The following is a 20,550-nucleotide window of genomic DNA, read 5'->3' on the forward strand; positions in this document are numbered from 1 at the left end:
TGACTAAGAGGACACGGCAGCAAAAACGAAAGGGAACATCATTAGGTTGAGAAAGAAAGAAAATACAGGAATGTGTGAAGGATGATTATATTTATAAAAGGTTCAAAAACAGATAAACCTAAACTATTTTTAGGGATGCAGAAATGGGTAGTAAAACTATAAACAAGATAACAGAAGTCATACTGTAAATGTTAGGACAGTGTTTACCTCTAGGGAAGGGAAAGAATTGTGATCAGGAAGTTTCTGAGTTCTAGCAATGTTCTCTTTCTTGACCGTGGTGGTAGTTACTCAGATTTTCACTTTATAAACTGTACATATTTTATGTAATTTTGTACATGATGTATCTCACAATAAAAGGAGTTTAAAAAAAAAAAAACACCTATAACTTGTACTCAAAATTTCACTACTGGCTAGAACAGCCCTAATTTATATAATTCACCCTGCCAGCTCACAGATGACACAGACAACTGAAAATGGGCTGTTAAAATACTTCTGATTGTAATCCAAAACTATAGTAGGCCAACCTCTCCCTGTCAGATCATGAAGAAACCCTGTCATCTCTTTTCTATGGCAAAGTGCAAGAGAATGTGTTGAAAGCTGAAGTCAAGCATGGAAATTGATGGGATAGAGACCAAGCAGCCTCACATTTCTAGAAGCAGGTGAGATTATAGAAATGAAGATGGGAAAATCAAGAGGATCATCAAAAGGGTCCTTTCAAAAACAATCCTGGAAGAGGCTCGTGAGGGTCACAAACAAGTTGGGATAAGATGTCTGGTCTAATCCCAGGTCCACTAAAGACCTCTCCTGGACTCTGGACAAGTCACACCACTCCACTGCCTGGAGCTTTCCTTCTGTGACACAGAAAGGCCACGAAATTTACTTGTGGTCTTGAGAACATTTAGAGAGCGTGGCAGTAAGATCTCAGGACAAGGGAGGCTGCAGCTAAAGTCACCAAGTGCCTCAGCAGAGGCAGAAGAGAGTAACTGCTCACTGGCCGCTACCGCTTCTACCCAGAAGAGATTGCATCACTTCTGTCCATGTTTCAGGAGCCAAGCGGGTTACGTGGCCAAACCTGTCTTCAAGGGGATGGGAGGTGAAACAGCCCTCTGCGTTTGTGAAGAGAACTGGGAATATGTGGTGGGTGGTACTGATGATGACTTTGCATCTCCCTCATCAACTCAGGGGGAAGGTGCAAGAGCCAGGGTTTTCAGAGTGTGGTGACCCCGGAGTTTTTCAGCTCTGGAAGTGACCCAACAGCAAAGCTACCAACCTCTTAGAAGCCCCTTCCAGGCAGGAGAGAGACTGCACAGAACACAAGAGAAGAAGATGGGCCTGGAGTAGAACCACAGCCACACACGCTATCACCCATCTACGATTAGAGGCAGGGGAACCCTGACTCCCGCTCCGAAGCTGGCCCTGTTTCTACATCCTCCCCTTTGATCATGCAGCCCACCCTTACAGAGCTGGAGGAAACTGGCCAGCAGTCTCCCACCCACCTTCCTTCTGTTTCCTCCACTGGAACTCCAGCACCACGTCATCGTGGCCCACGAAGGTATGGACTGGGGTGTTCAAGTCAAAGACATTCCACAAGAGCAGGCTGTTCTCCCTGCGCAGCTGGGGAACCATCACCGTCACCAACCCGTTGCTGAAAGGCTGCGGCGAGAAAGGGAAGAGCAGGCATCATTCCAGGGGGGATCCGCTGAGTCTTGAGTTACCCAGCTTGGAGTTCTTGCCTAACTTAAACAAATTAGATGATGGCAGGCCCCAACCCACCTGGGGAACATTTTTCCAAGTACCGTTAAGTTAATGTCTACTTTTTGTTTGCTTTTCTTCTCTTTTCTTTCTTTACTGAAGGAAAGGACCACAGCAAGTAAAAGATTAAGCTAAGCCAAATAATTGGAGAAGAATGTTTTTTAATGTAAAATAAGCAAATGGCTCTGGAGGTTGCACCCTGGAACACAGTTTCATACCCTAGCTCCTCTCACAAGACCCCCTGAGAGTTACTGAGTGCTTTCCTGGAATGAGGGTACAAGGCACACTGCAGGTGACTCAGGACAGCAAACAGCCCTGCCTTGCGGAAATGTACCAGAAGCACTCCGTCCATGTGAAGCAGCACCTTCCCACGGCCCCCGAGACCACAGCTTTTCAAGAGAATTGAGTGTCTATGGCTCGGTCGTGTCCAGCTCTTTGCAACCCCATGGACTGTAGCCCACCAGGCTCCTCTGTCCATGGGATTCTCCAGGCAAGAATACTGGAGTGGGTTGCCATTCCCTTCTCCAGGGGATCTTCCCAACCCAGGAATCGAACCCTGGTCTCCTGCATTGCAGATGGATTCTTTGCCGTCAGAGCCACCCGGGAAACCCATTTCAAAGGAAAACCTTTCAATTTCAGGACTAACACATCCCACTTATCAACACCCAATCTGTGCAGTAGCTAAGAGGCCCATTTAGTTGATATGCAGCTCTGTTCTTTAAGGAATAAACCACAGCCACCTAAGAGCATATTTATCTTCGCCTGCTCTCCTGGCAGCACTCTGAACTTTTCTGTTTATTTTTTAAAGCAAACATATTAATCCAGAGGAGTATTTCAATTCACAAGAACAATGTCTGACTTCTTCCCAAGTGCTCCCAGATGTGAAGGCCAGTTAATATCCCAATTACCTTCTGCACTCCACGACGCCCCAGGGAACAGCCTGATGTATAAAGGAACCTTTACTCACCCCTGGGCTCCCTTTCAAGTTGACACTGAAGGAAATATATCATCTCTGATCAGCAGCAATCAATGTGGCAAAAAAGATGGAAGTTTGATAAGAGCCTACCCTCTATATTTGCACCATTTTATGGTTTATAGTTTTTCATACTTGGATTTTTTTCAAAGAGAGAGCATACTGTACTGGTAGTAAATGCCACTGAACTGGACACTAAAGAATAGAGAAATTTATCACAATTTAAAAAAAAAGAGCAAGGAATATTAAAAACTATTCATATTTGACACAGGAGGAAGTTATTACTCAAAAAACATCAAGTGACTTGTCCAAGGCCACACAAATATTAAACGGCTCATTGCAGCATTATTCACAAAAGCCAAGACATAGAAACAACCTATTGTCCGTCAACGGGTGAAAACACAGAACGTACACAATGGAATATTATTCCGCTGTGAGAAAGAAGGAAATCCTGCCATCTGTCACAGCAGGGGTAGACCTGGAGGGCATTATGCTAAGCTAAACGAGCCAGAAGAAGAAGGACAGATACTACATGGTATTATTTATGTGCAGAATCTAAAAAGCAGAACTCAAGAGAGACGGAGAGTAGAATGGTGGTTACAAGGGGCTGGGAAGCAGAAGAAACGGGGAGATGCTGGTCAAAGGGTACAAATTTCTGGCTGTAAGATGAGTGAGCTCTGGGGATCTAATGTACAGCATGATGATTCTGGTCAGTAATACCACATGATATACTTGAGAGGTGCAAGAGAATATAACCTTAAATGTTCTTATCACAGAAAAGAAGGGGTAATTATGTTAAGTGACGGAAGTGTTAATAAATGTTATAATGGCACAGCATTTATAGGAGTATAAATGCTAAATTGCAGTATATTATATATAGTGGTATTATAGTGATAACTGTTTGGCAATACACAAATGTAAATGTAAATGCAACATGTGGCCTAACTTGAACTTACATCATGTGATATGTCAATTATATCTCAACAAAGCTGGAAAAAAATGAAATGGGATTGCTGGGCCCTAAACCCAGATCTTCTGTATCCAAAGCCAGAGTTCCTTCCAGCACAATTCACTGACCTCCAGCCTCTCAGCCCTCCAGCTCACCCTCCTCTTCGTCCTTACTGACCACCTGTACTCTGCCCAGCACCCAGCCCAGCTAGTCCATCGCCGCTAGTACAGAGTCTCACCCAACGTTCCAAGGCAAAGTTTTAAACAGATAACAGCTTTTATGCCGTCATTACCACCTTTGTCCCACCCCTAAACCAAGACAGAAGGAGAAAACCACCTCATAAAGAAAATAAGAGAAAATGTGGTTGGCCCCCCGCATGCAGAACACCGAGATAATATTTCCAAGCGAGAGGAAGGGCAGCTCACTCACAGTGTATCTGGCCTTCCAGACAGGCACCTGGCAAGGAAGAATGTTGAGGTATTTCCGAGGCTGGCGGTAATCCCAGAACTGGAAAAAAGAAGCAGGATAATTTGTGAAATAAATGCCATTAAAAAAACAAAAACAAACCTCAACTATTGAAGAAGCATAGCCTTTGAACTCCTTGCTTTCTGTCCTCTTAGACAGATTCAGCAGGGCATCTGAGTCAGCCCCCAGGGCCATGCTCCTGTGACAGAGATGCAAAGAAAATGCCCCTTTCACACTTAGAAACATTACAGGTGAAACACAGACTTCATGAGGATCAGTCCTCGAGGCAGATCACTGCGAGTCTGCCTATTAAACCCCCTTCCCAGTCGGAAGGTAAAAGCGACCACTTTTTCATCCTGCATCACTGTATACCACTTACAGGAATTTAACTACTGAGTTGGCAAAAAAAAGTTCATTCAAGTTTTTCTATGACATCTTATGGAAAAACCTGAACAAACTTTTAGGCCAACCCAATACTAATGGGCTTCCCTGGTGGTTCAGACGGTAAAGATTCTGCCTGCAATGCAGGAGACCCAGATTCAATCCCTGGGTTGGGAAGATCCCCTGGAGAAGGGAATGGCAACCCACTCCAGTCTCCTGCCTGGAGAATCCCATGGACAGAGGAGCCTGGCGGGCTGCCATCTCCGGGGTCGCAGAGGGGTGGACACAGCTGAGCGACTACCACGACACTACACTAACAGGAGCGGAAGTGCAGCGGCTGCTGACTGCTTATGGGTTGAGGGAGCAAGTGTAGCTCCCCCGCGGCCATGTGAGAAGCCAAGAACAGTTTAGATAGAAATGACATCTCAACAATATTATTTTGAATATCGAACTTAATTTTGGCAAAAAGGGTTGTCAGAAGAAACAAGAATTACCTCCTACCATCCCTTTCTAATCCCATCCTCTCCAACCCCCTTTTGCCCTTTTTGGCCTAGCTCTAACCCTCAATTCAACAGTTTTACTGCTTACACTCTACAGAGTGAAGTGAAACTCATTCAATGGTATCTTGTTCCAGTAGTCTCCTTAGAATGCACAACAAAAAAAATAGAATAAAAATTCATATAAATTAGAACCTAATAAACTGTCAGGTAAACTAAGTAAATGATTACGTAGGGGAAAAAATGGCATGCATTCAGCCTTAACAAAATACTAAAAACACTGATTGATTATTACAAGCACTTCCAAATTGCTTCACATTTTTATAATTATGTTATTTATACACATTCAGTAAAAACTGTCTTTCTACCAGGATATATGGAAAAAATCAAATAACTATGCCAAAAATCTCATTTAATTCATAAGCTACAGGCAAATAGAAGGGGGAAAAGTTGAAAGTGACAGATTTTATTTCCCTGAGCTCCAAAATCACTGCAGACAGTGACTGCAGTCATGAAATCAAAAGACACTTGCTCCTTGGAAGGAAAGCTACGACAAACCTAGACAGTGTATTAAAAAGCAGAAACATCACAAAAGTCTCTATAATCAAAGCTATGGTTTTTCCAGTAGTTATGTGTTGATGTGAGAGTTGGACTGTAAAGAAAGCTGAGCACCAAAAAATTGATGCTTTCGAACTGTGGTGCTGGAGAAGACTCTTGAGAGTCCCTTGTACTGTACGGAGATCCAACCAGTCCATCCTAAAAGAAATCAACCCTTAATATTCATTGGAAGGATCGATGCTGCAGCTGAAGCTCCAATACTTTGGCCATCTGATGCAAAGAGCCAACTCATTGGTAAAGACCCTGATGCTGGGATGAGATTGAGGGCAGGAGGAGAAGGGGGTGACAGAGGATGAGATGGTTGGATACCATCACTGACTCAATGGACATGAGTTTGAGCAAACTCCAGGAGACAGTGAAGGACAGGGAAGCCTGCTGTGCTATAGTCGATCGCCAAGAGTCAGTCGGACACAACTGAGTGACTGAACAAGCCCACTAGTAAGGAACGACTGTGTTTCACATGTGGAAAGTGGCCTGTTATCTGCTTTATTACCTATGGCATCCCAGCCTCAAGGGTAATAAAGCTGTCAGTGAATACTGACAAATTTGGAGACCTCAAAGTAAGAGGAGGAGTTGAATCAGATGGTTTCTGGTTCCTGAACTTGGGAAACAAGCCGATCAGGTTATGAGGACAAAAACTTAAGCCCAAAACAAACAAAGAGAAAAACTACTCTGGGCACATAAATGTAAATTACAAGTCCAGAGGATTTACAAACCTCCAGACTGAAGTTAACTTTTAAGGCTGAGTATATGATTCTAGCTTTGCTAACCATACCAAAAAAGCTGTACATGCCTGTGTAAATAAAGTGAAAAATTACATTGGTGAAGCGAATCACAAAATTGCTAAGCAAACATCTGCGGTCAAATCTTTGTCCTTCCAGGCAGACCACAAGGAGAAACTCCATGCCCTGCATCCTTTCGAACAAAGGTGCAGATCACATTCCAAAGCCAGAGAACAAATAAGAAACACTGCACTCTGAGAGAAACCAAGAATAATAGGCTTACTGACATACGTTAATCCTTGAGCATTTCTTGCAAGTTAGAGTAGCAGTCCCCAACCTTTTTGGCAACAGGGACCAGTTTCGTGGAAGACAATTTTTCTATGGACCTGGGGGCGGTGGTTTTGGAATGATTCAAATGCATTACATTGCATTCAAATGCACTTTATTATCATTACATCAGCTCCGCCTCAAATCATCAGGCATTTAGATCCCAGAGGCTGGGGACCCCTGAGTTAGAGAATCTCTAATAAAATAACTCCGTCTCTGACTTGTGCAATATGGATGACCAAAAACATCCTAACTTTTGTAGATATGATAATCATGTGTGAAAACTGCTGTTTTTCCACCCAGACTAATGGTCAACTTGTTAACTTTAATGACTGTGTGAGTTTTTCTCCTTTACTTGGGTATCTGTTGTGTTATTTTGATGAGCCAGTCCTTCAGAAATGGGACTTCCTGGCCACATCTTGGAGAGTAAACTTCTAGTCCTTCCTAAATGTTTTTGTCTCTGACTTCCTTTCACAAACAGAAAGAAGACCTCCAAACAAACACAGGCGCCCAGTCCGACACGTGCTGCCACATCCCTCCACTGGTCCACATCACCAGCGGACCCGCCCAGCTCCCCAAGAAGCACACGCGCCCCTGAAACACACGCCATGCTAACCGGCGGCAGCTTTCCTTTTAAAGGAAATGCTCGTGGACCCCTGATGCCCCCCACACACGCTCCCCACCCTGCCCCAGGGGCGCCACTCACCTTGACGGAGTTGTCTTGACTGGAGGTAGCAAGGATGTGCTCACTGTCCGGGTGCCAGTCCAGGCCATGGATCTTAGAGAGGTGGGCCGCGAGATACTCCACTGCTGTGCTGGGTTTCTGCAACAGGACCATCAGCCAGAGCTGGCACTTTACAAAGAGCTCAGCGCATCCACCTGAGCTGGACGCAGCCTATCCCAGTCTGCTGGGTGGGGTTACAAAGACTCCCTGCTGGTCCAGGGGTCAGGGCTCCATGCCTCCACGGCAGGGAGGAGGGGTTCAAACCCTGGCCAGGGAACTAAGATCCCACATGCAGCGCAGCACAGCCAAAAAAAAAAAATTCTCAGAGGCCGTCTCTGTTCTTAAGAAACTCCATTTTGTTTTGTCTAAAACAAACAAAACAAGACTTCGCCAGCTCTCCCTCACTCATGCTCAGAACACCAGCCTGTGAGTCTAATCTGCTCCCGACCCAGGCACGGCCTTAAAGAGGGCAGTGGGTGCGTCTCCCCTCTGGGACCGCGGTCTGCGATTCCGCCTCCTCTTCTCACAATCACCCACAGAGCGGGACTGTGACATTCAAACAGACACACCCCACTCCTGGGGTAAAACCACCAAACTTTTTTTGTTTCATTGAAGTATAGTTGATGTACAATATTATACAAGTTATAGGTATACAATATAGTGATACACAATTTTTAAAGATTATAGTACATTTTCAGCTATTAGAAAATATTGACTATATTTCCCATGTTGTAATAACACAGTATTATAGCTTATTTTATACATAACAGTTGGTCTCTCTTAATTCCTGCCCCTAAATTGCCCCTCCCCTCCTTCCCTCTCCCAGTGGTAACCACTAGCTTGTCATAGAGAATAAACTCTATCTGAAAACCACCAAGCTTAAAGTGATCAAGCCCTAAGACCCCCAAAGAGAATGAGTACACATCACAAAAGAAAACAATACATGATTACCAAGTACATATAAAACAAATTCAGAAGGAAACTTCAGAAATATACATTAAAACATTAAGAGATTTCTTTAAGCAATCAAATTAGGAGATACTTGGAAATGATATTCAACGTAGTGAGGCAGTATTTGTCACTGCTGGTATACATATGAAATAGTACATAATCTTTTCTAGGGAAAAAAAATTTGACAATTTTCATCAAGATGCTTAAATTTTTTCCTTTAAGAGACTATTCTAAATTCACAAAGTTTTAGGTACAAAAGATGTTCAGCTTGGTGCTATGTGGAACACCTAGGAAACCAGGAACATAATGAATGATAAGGGGGGAATTAATTAAACATTAGAATCAATTATTGCACAGCTATCTGATACAACATCAGGCAGCCACTAAAGTTATACTTAGAAAAAGCTTATTATAACAGAGGAAATGAATTTATTTTAATGTTAAATGAAAAAAGTACGCACAACTATGTGTGAGATATGATAAACCATGTTTTTAAAAAAGCATAAGAAAAGAAAAGACCAAAACGTTAGCATGTGACTCTAGGCAATAGGACTACAAATGATTTTTATGTGCTCTTTTGTATTACTTTCTGTCATCAGCAACAGTCTATAAGGTTAAGAGTACAATCTCCAGAACCAGCCTCCCTGAGTTTAAATCTTGGCAACAAACTGTGCCTCAGTTTACTCAGCTGCAGAATGGGGGTAATAACTGTAACCACTGTAAAGGCTATTTATAAAGAGAAAAGAATCAATACACATAAAGTTCTTAGAACAATGCCTGCGCATAACAAACACTAAGAAAGAGCAGTGTTACTAAGCCTTCATGAGTCTGAGTGAAAATCCAACATCACCACTGATACTGCACTTTTTAAAGCCTGTGATGCTTGCTGCCAGCAGTCCTGCTTTGATACTAGAAAAGTGCCAGAGAAGTGAAATTACAATGAACAAGTTTTACAATCCATATGAACAGAAATCCTGAGTATTAATAGACCAAAAAAAAAAAAAAAACTAAATCTCTTAAAACAAAATAGATAACAGACTTGCTGAGGGAAGTCAGGGTTATGAGTGGACCAAAGAGAAGCCTATAAAGGAACAGCTCAGCAGTGTATTTTTACAAGATAAGGAACATAGCCACTGTTTTGGAAAACCAGTCCTAGATTCATGGCCGGAGAAGGCAGTGGCACCCCACTCCAGTACTCTTGCCTGGAAAATCCCATGGACGGAGGAGCCTGGTGGGCTGCAGTCCATGGGGTCGCTAAGAGTCAGACACGACTGAGCGACTTCGCGTTCACTTTTCACTTGCCTGCATTGAAGAAGGAAATGGCAACCCACTCCAGTGTTCTTGCCTGGAGAATCCCAGGGAGGGGGGAGCCTGGTGGGCTGCCGTCTATGGGGTCGCACAGAGTCAGACACGACTGAAGCAACTTAGCAGCAGAAGCAGCAGCAGCAGATTCATGGCTAAATACCACATTGTTTATTTTGCCTGTGGTTCTGTAAACAGTCTAAGGCAAATAAATATACATGTACTACAAATTAATCAAACATTTTATTTAAACCATTTTTTATATACAAATATTACTTTTGTTGTTCAGTCGCTAAGTTGTATCTGACTCTTTGCGACCCCATGGACTGTAGCCAGGCTCCTCTGTCCAGGGGATTTCCCAGGCAAAAATACTGGAGTGGGTTGCCATTTCCTCCTCCAGGGGATCTTCCTGACCCAGGGATTGAACCTGCATCTCCAGCATTACAGGCAGATTCTTTCCCACTGAGCCACCGGGGAAGCCCTTAAATGTTATACCAGCGACATGAATAAAACTAATTGCTAACTGAAGAAATAAAGAGGGACGAAGCATGGCTATTACCAGACTGAAGTAAAGAGACAGATATAAAAGTAACATAAAGAAGATGCACCATCCTTCTTATAAAATCACCTCATCACCGAAGAGCCACCCAAGGCGAGGGCTTTGACCAGCACGCCACCACCTCCCCAGCAAGTCCTAGCACCCAAGCCCGCAGCCTCCCCATCTCTGCTTCACTCCCCTCTCCTCTCCCATGATCTGACTTTATTCCCTGCTGGCAGGGAAAGGGAGCAGGGCAGCAAAAAGCAACACTGAGGCTGGAAGCCCAGCATCCCAGCGGGGACAGCCACAGAACACGTTTCGGGAAAACTGACAGTCGGTCCTCCCCACAAAGGCTGGAGTTCTAGCCTCCCGTTTCACAGAGCAGGAAGCTGAATCTACATCCCAGATCGTAAGTCGACTGCCTTCTGCATTCTAACCCCACCAATGGGAGTTACGCAGGCAAGAGGCCCTCTCCCTGATGCCAGCAAGACAGGCTTGCCATGACAGCAGATGCCCAGGCCCTTCACCTCCTTCATGCCTCTCAGGACTGTGGGCTGCTGCAGGGAGATTATACGACCTGCAGGCTCTCCTTTTAGACTGACAGGACAGCTAGACTTCTTTTTTAATTTTTGGCCACACCACTGTAGCATGTGGGATCTTAGTTCCCTGACCAGAGATTGAACCTGTGTCCCCTGCAGTGGAAGTGCAGAGTCTTAACCACTGGACTGCCAGGGCAGTCCCAACAGCTAGACTTCTAAGGGGAGATCTGAGCATACTGAGTGCCCGGCCCAGTGGTTCAGATTCTGGATGGTGTATGTTCTAAAACAATGGATTTTCCCTCTGCAATCTGGGGCAGGGATAAAAGCCCAATGACCATTCTAGAATGCTGTCTGGTTCCCCAGGCTTGACCTCCTCAGCGATACACCCACTATTACCACCTTTCTTCCGAAGATAAGGAAACTGAGGCTTGGAAAAGTTTGTGGCTCACCTGATATAATCAGGAAGTAGCAAAATGGGACTGTAGCTCAGGTCAGGCCAAGTTCATTTTCTTAACCTGTGATCGTAATGCCTCAATCCCCTATGTTCTTCAACACCAATTTGGTCGGGGAGCAAATGTCATTTGGTGCTAGGATCTTAACATGGCAATTAACTATGCTGCCCAAGGTACCCTGGACTCTCAAGACAAGCCCTGCTGCTCACAACATTCTCTTGATACCCTCCTGGGGGAGAAAGAGGTCACTTACCCGCTTGTCCCATATCCGGACATCCCCATCGTGACTGGTGGCGAGGCAATTAGCGTTTTTCTTATTCCATTTGACCTGTGAGGCACCCGCTGCAAAGCAAAATCAGGGGAAGAAAGCTGTTGCCCTCAACGCCTTCGGAAGAGAGTGGAGCTTATCCAGGGGAGCTGGATAATGAGTTCCGGATGAATAAGAACAGAACTCTTCAAGCTTCTATGACTGCATCAGCTCCACAATGAGAGAGAAAATGAAGCCAAAAAAATAAATGAATTAACACATGGGAACAGGATCAGAGTCACCTAATTGAGGAAATAATCTCATGAGGAAAAAAAAAAAAAAACCTTCAGGCTACCTCTGAGTAGAATCAATAGGGAACTGTAGTTCCTTTTTTTCCACTTACTTTTATATATTCATTTTTAAATTTTATTTATTTTTATTTTTGGCTACGCTGGGGGCTTCCCAGATGTCACTAGTGGTAAAGAACCCACCTCCCAATGCAGGAGACCTAAGAAACGTGGGTTCAATCCCTGGGTCAGGAAGATCCCCTGGAGGAGGCAACAGCAACCCATTCCAATTTTCTTGCCTGGAGAATCCCATAGACAGAAGAGCCTGGAGGGTTATGGTCCATAGGGTCGAAGAGAGTCAGACACAATTGAAGCGACTTAGCACAAGCTGGGCCTCCGCTGCTGCGTGGGCTTATCACGGCAGTGCCTTCTTTTACCACAGAGCACAGGCACTGGGACACCCAGGCTCCAGTAGCTGTAGTACAGGGGCTCAGAAGTCGTGGCTCCTGAGCCCTAGAGCACGGGCTCAGTAGTTGCAGTGCAAAGGCTTAGTTGCTCCATGACATATAGGATCTTCCCAGACCAGGAATCAAACCTGTGTCTCCTGGGTCGGCAGGCAGATTCTTTACCACTGAGCCACCAGAGAAGCCCAGGAAATGGAGCTGCTTAAGCAGTTCAGCCCAGCTCTGCTGGATGGTAACTGACTCATTGCACAACCCACCCTTCATCCTCTCCAACGCCAAGCTTGCGATCACAAGAGCCTCAGATCAAAGCCTGCACCTTCCCACTCTGTTTTTGTTTTGGGAGGAGGGGCAGTCTTGGAAAAACACAGCCTGCAGCTGAAGCTCAGCTGAAGACTGAGTCCCACTGTTACCCAATTCTGCCCTCAGAAAGTTACGTGCTCCCCACCCCTTCTCCTGTCTCCCCATCGCAATTGCACGTGGCCCTGCGTGGGGACAGGAACTAAGTCCTCTGCCAATACACGGAGGGAACGATAATGACAAAAGAGCTACTTAAATGAGGAGCATACTGGTACTGGAAGATGCCAGAAGGGGCTGGGACGGTGGAAAACTGGGACATGGCAGCACTTCTAGTCGACTCCTAAAATAATCACGTTGATTACGTTAAACCAGAACAACATGATGACTCTTTCCACCTCTTCTTGTTGTTGCTCAGACAACACATGACATTTCTGCTTTGACACCCTCTCTCTTCGGGTGGGTGTTTATTACTTGGGGACACCACAGTGGATCCAGGGCTTTAGAGGGCAACCTGACCCAAGAACCTGGAAAGGATGAGAGAGAAAGCAAGGGGTTGGTACCCAACAGGAAATAGAGTAAGGCCCAGACTTGAGCCTTGCTTGGCTTTGGTGAGAATATCTGTTGGTTTGCTTCTTTGTTGTGTTTTTTTCCCTGAGACACAGGGCACCTTAAGTCACCTAAGAATGAATGGTGGACACCCCTGAAGTTGGAGGAAGGTGGTATATTACTCAGGAGACCCAGTTTCTTTGCAAGAAAGCTAGAGGAGGAAGTGTAAGAAAAGACTGCTCCATTTCTGTGTGACAGAGTTACCGAAGAGTTCGAAGACACAAGGAAAAAAATTTTTTTTTCTATTCCTTTAATGTTGTGCCTATATGAGACAATGAATGTTTATTAAATTTATTATGATCATTATTTGGTAAGTCAAATCATTATGCCGGACACCTTAAATTTATACACTGCTGTGTGTCAACCATATCTCAATGAAACTGGAAGAAAAGAAAGTAAGAAAAATTTTTAAAAAGAAGAAAAAATAATAAAAACCAGTTTCAAGAAAATATACCTTTCCCAGTAGGTGGTCTATCAGAACATTAAGCCTCCCAAAGGATTCTGGGAACCTCCTAATTCAACCTGTAGGATCATGACATCAAGATGAAATGAAGGCCCCAGAGTTCTCAGAATCAGAGAAGGCTCTGGAGGACACACAGACGTGCCTTACTGACTTCCTGCCCCATGGTAGAAACAATTCACTCACAGAGAGATGGGGACCACAGACTCTGGGGAACAGCAGCCTCCGCCTCCACCTCTCAGGGAATGTTAGCCAGAGCGGCTTTATGTAAAGGTCCACAAGCTTCGCGTTCACTTCTATCCCCCCAGGGCAGCTCTGCCACCACTGAGAAGCCTCACTGAGGGACAAAAAGGAAAAACATCTCCTACCTCTGCTTCTTAAGAAGCACTTAGAAAAAAAAGCAATTAGAATAACCTTCCTTTTTAGAGGTCCTCTACAATCCAATTAAGTTAGAAACCTGTCAGGAGAACTAACGAATTCAGGGATGAGTGACTGGACAGTCACAGACCCCTGGTACTTTCTTTCAGCTGGATGTCCTCTGCGACCACATCTGTGGGTCATTATACGCCTCAGATCAGAAGTATGTGCATGGGGGCAGGGGCCAGATCAATTAAACTGTTAAGCACAGAGGCACAGGCGCTTGAGTCCTACATCTGTGGAAACAAACCCTCACAGAGCATCTCCTCAGAGCAGGCACTTAGGTTGACCCTGGTCTGCAGCCCTGAACAACGTGGTCCCTAACCTCACAGAGCAAACAAACCAACTGCTTAATCCATTTGTGATGTTTAATGCCTTCAAATGATGAGGTGGGGGGATGCAGGGGGGAAAAAAAGAATCATGCAATCATTTTGGAGCAAACATCAAATGTAAATTGAAATGACCCAAGAAGATTCAAAATAAGGAGGATTTAAGAGACAGATAATATGATCTGTTTTGATCAAGGACGTCAAAATAGAATCCTGATAACTGGGCTTCATCATAGGGGGGAAGGTAAAACATTTCTATGCCCAAGTTCAACCCTCAGGAAGTGGTGAGAATCTTCTGTAACAAGCCCAGTGGAGAAATCCAAGAGCAGTCAACTCCAAAAGGGTGACGGAAACAGGCAGATGAGAAGGCAACTTCAAAGTTTCTGTGTGTCCATATTAAATGATCCCGTCGGGACACAATCAGCATAACGTAGACTGTGCAGAAACCACAGGACAAACTACCTGTTTTCCTCAATAAAGAAACTGCAGGAAAGGAAAAACAAACCAAAAAAGGGGAAGGGAGAAGAAACCTACCAACTGAAAGAGATGAGAAATAGATCAACCACTTTACCAACACCAGCTTTATTTGGATTCTGATTCAAAAATTTTGTAAAAGGAGAAGAAAAAAACCAGACAACATCTACTGAAACTACTGAGAAAATTTGCATATGCTTAAATATTCGAGGAAATTAAAGAACTACTGTTAATATTTTTAGGTATGCTAATGGTATTGTGGTTATGTGTTTTTTTAAAGGGGCCCCCTCTTGTAAAAAACACTTACTGAAAAAAAAAAAAAACACTTACTGAAATATTTGTTGATGAAATGATATGACACCTGGGATTTGCTTCAAAAATAATCCCAAAGGGCATGGGGTGGAGGTGAAAGATGACAGAAGACTGTCTATACATTGACAGTCGTTCAAGCTGGATGACGAGCACAAGGCAATTCATTCTCTTCTTGTTTCACAGTTTTGAAAGTTTCCACAATAAAAAGTCTGAAAAGCAACGTGGCGCCTGCCCTTGAACTCTGACATAAGTTCCTGACTACGTTCTACAGTCCTGACTCTAGCTTCTGAGAGCAGCAGGGTCAAGGTCCACGCAGCTTGCACAGAGGCAGGGCACAGGTGGGAGGGAGCCAGGCCGGTGCAAGCGGGGCGGTGGGAGGGGGGGAGTGAAGGCCGCTGGGGAGGGGGGTGGGCAGTCACTCACCTACAGCAGACAGCGCGACAGTGGGCTTCCGCGTGTCTCTGAAACGCGAGAGTCAGAAGTCAAACGCCTGTCCACCGCCACCACCCGCCTGGGGCCTCTCTCCCTCTGCTTGCCTTTCTTCACTTTCCTTTCAGGGGGTGCTGGGGCTTCACTGGGAATGTGAGCACCTTAATAAGTGGTGTAAAGAAAATCCTGTCTCCCTCCAGGGAGATGAACTTTCTCAACCTCTTCAAATGAGGCAGAATCTGAACTTCAAGTCATATAGCTGTCTCCACAGAGAACAAATTATAGTATTCAATAGTGCGGCCTAAGTGACTAAAGTGAACATACAGTGAGCCAAAAGGCCCCTTCCTGGGTCATTTCTCCTAAAGAACAAGGGGACAGTTGTAGAGATGCAATTGTGCAAGAACCTTCCAACAGCACAGCCAGGATGGCATGAAAAACTACTCTGGATGTTCCCAACAGCCCAGAGGTGGAAGCCACTCAAGTGTCCACTGCTGAACACATAAACCAACTATGGTCTATACAGACAATGGATTGTCACCAGGCCTTAAAAAGGAAGGAAAGGGGGGCTTCTCCAATGGTCCAGTGGTTGAGACTCTGCCTTCCAATGCAGGGGGCGTGGGTTCAATCCCTGGTCAGGGAACTAAGATCCCACATACTACACCGAAGGGATGAAGAAAAAATCAAGAAGAAAATCCTGTCACATGCTACCACACGGCTGCACCTTGAGGACATTATAGTAAGTGAAATAAGTCAGTCACAAAAGGATGGATTCCACTTACACATAGTACCTGGAATAGTCAAATTCACAGCAAGTACAGTGGTAGCTGCCAGGGGCTGAAAGGAGTAGGAACCGGGGGGTTGTTTAATGGGTACAGAGTTTCAGTTTTGCAGGATGAAAAAGTTCTGGACCTTCACTGCAGAACAATGTGAATATACTTGACACAACCGATCTGCACAGTTAAAAACGATTAAGATAGCAAATTTCATCTTGTGGTTTTGTTACTACAGTTTAAAAAAAAAAAAAAAACCTATTCCTGGATACAGTGGGAGACTCAAATGGTCAATGGTTCACTGCAAATGGTCAGTGGGCAGCTGCCTAGGGCTGGGAGGACCAGACGAGGCAAAGCTGCAGCCCTGGCTTATTGAGAAGGCAAACTGGTTCCGTGTCTTTCCATCTCTAAATATGAAATGACTGTTTCATATAAATGAGGGATCCTTGCCCCAGAGCTCCCGGGGGACTGCTTGTTTGCTAAGAGCCGCTCTTGGCCCACTTCCCCTGGATTTTCTGCTCCTTCTCCCTCCTCTGGCGCTGCCTTTACACCCATCACCTCGGAGGTGCGGACCTGCATGGGACACTGGTGCAGTTGCCTGTGCGCACCTTTACCCCTGAGAATCCCTCCGCTGGCCTGTCTGCTCCAGCAAACCTCAACACCTGGCCTGTCCTCTGCCTACAGTTCACCTTTCAGTGTAAAGTGTCACAAAATCACTGTCATTTGGGACAGCAGTGGGGAGAGGGTGTCCTGTCCTGGGAACCCCCAGGCCACGCAGCCCCTAGCTAGGGGTTACGGGGAAGGGAACCTGCTCTTCAAAGAGAACAGGGAACAGCCGTGTACTAAGAACTCAGGATGCGCAGACTCCAAGGCTGGGCGCTCCTCCACGCTTAGCTCCATGGGGAGCTGGCCTACACGCTGGCTCTCGGCCCCCTTTCCAGGGGCGGTGGAGTGGCACCAAGAGCTGGGCAGCTGTCTGGGGGCACTGCCCGCTGCAGACCCACGTGTGTGCCCAGCGAAATGCCCCCACTGTCACCTGCGTTCCCGTTGCCAGAACCTGGGTTTCTTTGCCAACGGGACTTTCCCGGGCTGCTGGAGCCCGTTTTGCAAACCTCTGTGATGGGCCTGAACTGCCAGGGAACCAGGCCCCTGTGGACAGCCTTCACCCAGGGACCGACAGCAGATGGCAGCCCGCTTTCTCAGCCCCAGGTGGGTCACCTCTGGGGAGGGAGTGGGGCGCCTGCACCCAGTGTCCCCCGCAGGACTACGCTCCACTGGCTCACCGCGGTCCCCAGGAGGATGACGAGCCCTCTCGCTCACCTTCCTGAGCCTGTCTGCCCCCGCCCCCCACTGGCAGGGCTGTCCCCTCCTAAACAAGGCTCCTGCAGGGTCTGCCTGTCTCAGGGTCTGCAGCGAGGGGGAACCAAGGTCCCGTAGCAGCTGGGCGGTTATGCCCTTTCACTGTTCTTACTTGATATCCCAAATGTAGATGTAGGTGTCCACAGAGCTGGTGACCAGGAGATCAGGCTCAAACACTGCCCAGTCCAAGTCACTGGAAACACAAGGAAGAAAGAAGGAGAAAGCATTGAGTGAAGTTCCAGAGCACGACCAGATTTCATTTCTGGTGGCTTCAAAAAGTCACCCTGCAGGGGCCCCTCAACATGGTCTAGGCTGGGTATCTGGGTATTTAGGCTGGGTATCTCCCAAGTTCCTTGGGAAAGAAGACTTAACTGAGCTCCGAAGGGAACTTTCAGGTCCTTCCCTGGTTACCATCTGCTCCCCCAAAAGAAACAGAGCACTTCAACTTAAAACACACACACACACAAATGCACAGAGACACACGTGTGTGCATGTAAGACAAAACAAAGGGGGAAAAAAAACATAGAATTTTTGACTTACTGCCTTTTAAGTCAGACTTAACCACAGGTACCCTGAGTAAACCCAACATCTTCAAAGCAGTGGCAAAGTGCCATGTTGCCACACAGCTTCCGAGGAGGGCAAGAGGCCTCTGGTGCTCCCTACCAACACTGTCCTCCTCGAAAGGCACTTACTACATACAGAGTTAACACAGCCTGGGGTCCAGCCTTCCCCACCACCTCCCACACCACCTTCACCACTTCCTGCTGCTGCTTCCTGCAACAAAATGTCCCCACCCAGAGACAGTGACCCAAGGAACATCCCAGAAGCCAGCCAGAAGGCCCTCAGGAAGAAGAAACTGCACATCTGGGTAACGGACTGTGAGACAGGAGCCCCACGAGGTGCCCACGTGGCTGGACACAGGGCTAAGGGCTGGGCCCAGAGGTCTCTGCGCCTGGGCACCACTGACCGTGAGCCCCGGGGAGTTCCTCAGGCATAGCTGCATCTCCTGCAGCAAAGGAGTGCTAACCCTTCACTCTGGAGCAGGCTGTCCTGTCTAGGTATCTCCTGGGATCGGGGTTAATAGCTACAGGGATGCGGGTTCCCAAATTCCAGCTGTTCCTCGCCATGAAAGCCATTACTTCAGGACTGCTAAGGACACAGCAGACACCCAGGGTCAACGCAAACCCAAAGGGTCAAGCCCGGAGCGGGATGGTGTCTTGGCTTCATTTCCCCCGGGATGGGACCAAACGACAGAGGCCCAGAGCAGCAGAGGGCAGTGCCTACCTGATGACGCGTGTGTGGCCTTGTAAGGTCGTGCCAACCTCCCCACTGCCATCTTTCCACTTATAAAGGTCGACCCTTTGGTTGCTCTGGAAAGAAACAAGGTGAACGCCATCTTAAACATCACAGCTGGACTGAAGCTACAGATACGCTCCTGAGCACGAGAGCTATGGGTCACAGAGCCCTCCTCCACTGTCAGAGGAACTACCACCCGCTCCCCCCTCCCCCGGCTCTGAAGGTCACACACCCATCTCCCCAGACGCTGTCACACTCCGGGTTCTGAGACCATCCTTCCTGCCGTCAAACACCCAGAGGCCACCTATCGCACTCTGAAAAAACGTCTGCATAAGAAAGAAAGAAAGAACCACCACCAAAAGGGTGTCCCAGAAGGCAAAACTATACAAGAGTCCTTGACACGTGAACTTCTTTAAGGTTAAGCAGAAAGACACAGGGCAAATGGGCCAGAAGGAACCACAACTACAATAAGAAAAAGGAAGAAAAGAAAAAGCTTCCATCAAACTGCTGCTGCTGCTAAGTCGCTTCAGTCGAGTCCGACTCTGTGCGACCCCATAGACGGCAGCCCACCAGGCTCCCCCGTCCCTGGGATTCTCCAGGCAAGAACACTGGAGTGGGTTGCCATTTCCTTCTCCAATGCGTGAAAGTGAAAAGTGAAAGTGAAGTCGCTCAGTCGTGTCCGACTCTTAGCGACCCCATGGACTGCAGCCTTCCAGGCTCCTCCATCCATGGGATTTTCCAGGCAAGAGTACTGGAGTGGGGTGCCATTGCCTTCTCCGTCCATCAAACTACATTTCACTTAAAAAACAACAGGCCAGCAAATGCTCCCCAAATACCATGAGTTCAAGAAGCACACTGACAGTGGATAAAGATTACTAATACACTAACTACTATTGGTACTGTTAGTAATCTCATCATTTCTGAAGACTGGTTTTCATTTTAGCTCAGAGACACTTGTGCAGAGCTCTGAGCTTTTTACCCAGAAATGCCAGTTTCCAGTTCTAAATAGGTAAGGTTCCTGTCAAAAGGTTAGAATTCAGAATGCTTCCAGTGGGAATAGGAGTGAAAGGAAAGCCCTTCCTGATCTTATAATAACATTCCCTGCCATTTCCAGGGTCTACTAGGGCCAGTTTATGGACCAGGAACTTGAAGAAACCTACCCTCTGCTTTTCCTTATCACATGCGCACTAGATGTCATTACCCACGTCACAGATGAGACAACTAAGACTCCAGAAGTTAGGTGGGTGCTCAAGAAAAAACAGTGAGCATTAAAACTCGGACCTGACCTCAGATTTCCTAACTCCAAAGCGCTTTCTCCTGTAACTGCCTTCCAGCCAAGACCAATGAAGGAAAGAAAAAAAAAAATGAGTAAAATTGAACTTTCATCAAAATGAAATGCCACAAACAACATTATCAAGGATTTAAAAAGACAGTCTACAGAACTGGATCACTGATCCAGTGATCCGATCACTGATAAGGATCTATCTATAGTCTTACAACTAAATAGCAAAGAAAGACAAATAACCCAATGCAAAAACAGGCAAAGGAACTGAACAGACAAATCTCCAAAACATGATATGAAAACGGCCAACCAACACACAAAAACGTGTTCA

The 20,550-nt window shown here is 46.2% G+C and overlaps 1 protein-coding gene across 10 annotated transcripts in view; it reads right to left on the reverse strand.

Annotated features, from left to right (window-relative positions):
* The window catches only part of WDR59 (WD repeat domain 59), a 106,667-nt gene that overhangs the window by 66,180 nt on the left and 19,937 nt on the right, over positions 1–20,550 (reverse strand). For 7 of the 10 annotated variants that reach the window (XR_009730677.1, XM_061386733.1, XM_061386727.1 and 4 more), the window contains exons 4-10: positions 18,926–19,011; positions 17,754–17,834; positions 15,507–15,544; positions 11,444–11,532; positions 7,391–7,507; positions 4,104–4,181; positions 1,497–1,653 (exon numbers count right to left, since the gene is read on the reverse strand). Coding sequence is in view for 9 of the 10 variants with exons in the window: in XM_061386733.1 (XP_061242717.1) it covers positions 1,497–1,653; positions 4,104–4,181; positions 7,391–7,507; positions 11,444–11,532; positions 15,507–15,544; positions 17,754–17,834; positions 18,926–19,011 (646 nt within the window). In the remaining variant the exon portion in view is untranslated. The remainder of the gene's footprint in view (positions 1–1,496; positions 1,654–4,103; positions 4,182–7,390; positions 7,508–11,443; positions 11,533–15,506; positions 15,545–17,753; positions 17,835–18,925; positions 19,012–20,550) is intronic. The other 3 variants (XM_061386729.1, XM_061386732.1, XM_061386730.1) reach the window with 1 other exon arrangement.

Source organism: Bos javanicus, chromosome 18 (assembly GCF_032452875.1).
Source record: "Bos javanicus breed banteng chromosome 18, ARS-OSU_banteng_1.0, whole genome shotgun sequence".
Lineage (NCBI taxonomy): Eukaryota > Metazoa > Chordata > Mammalia > Artiodactyla > Bovidae > Bos > Bos javanicus.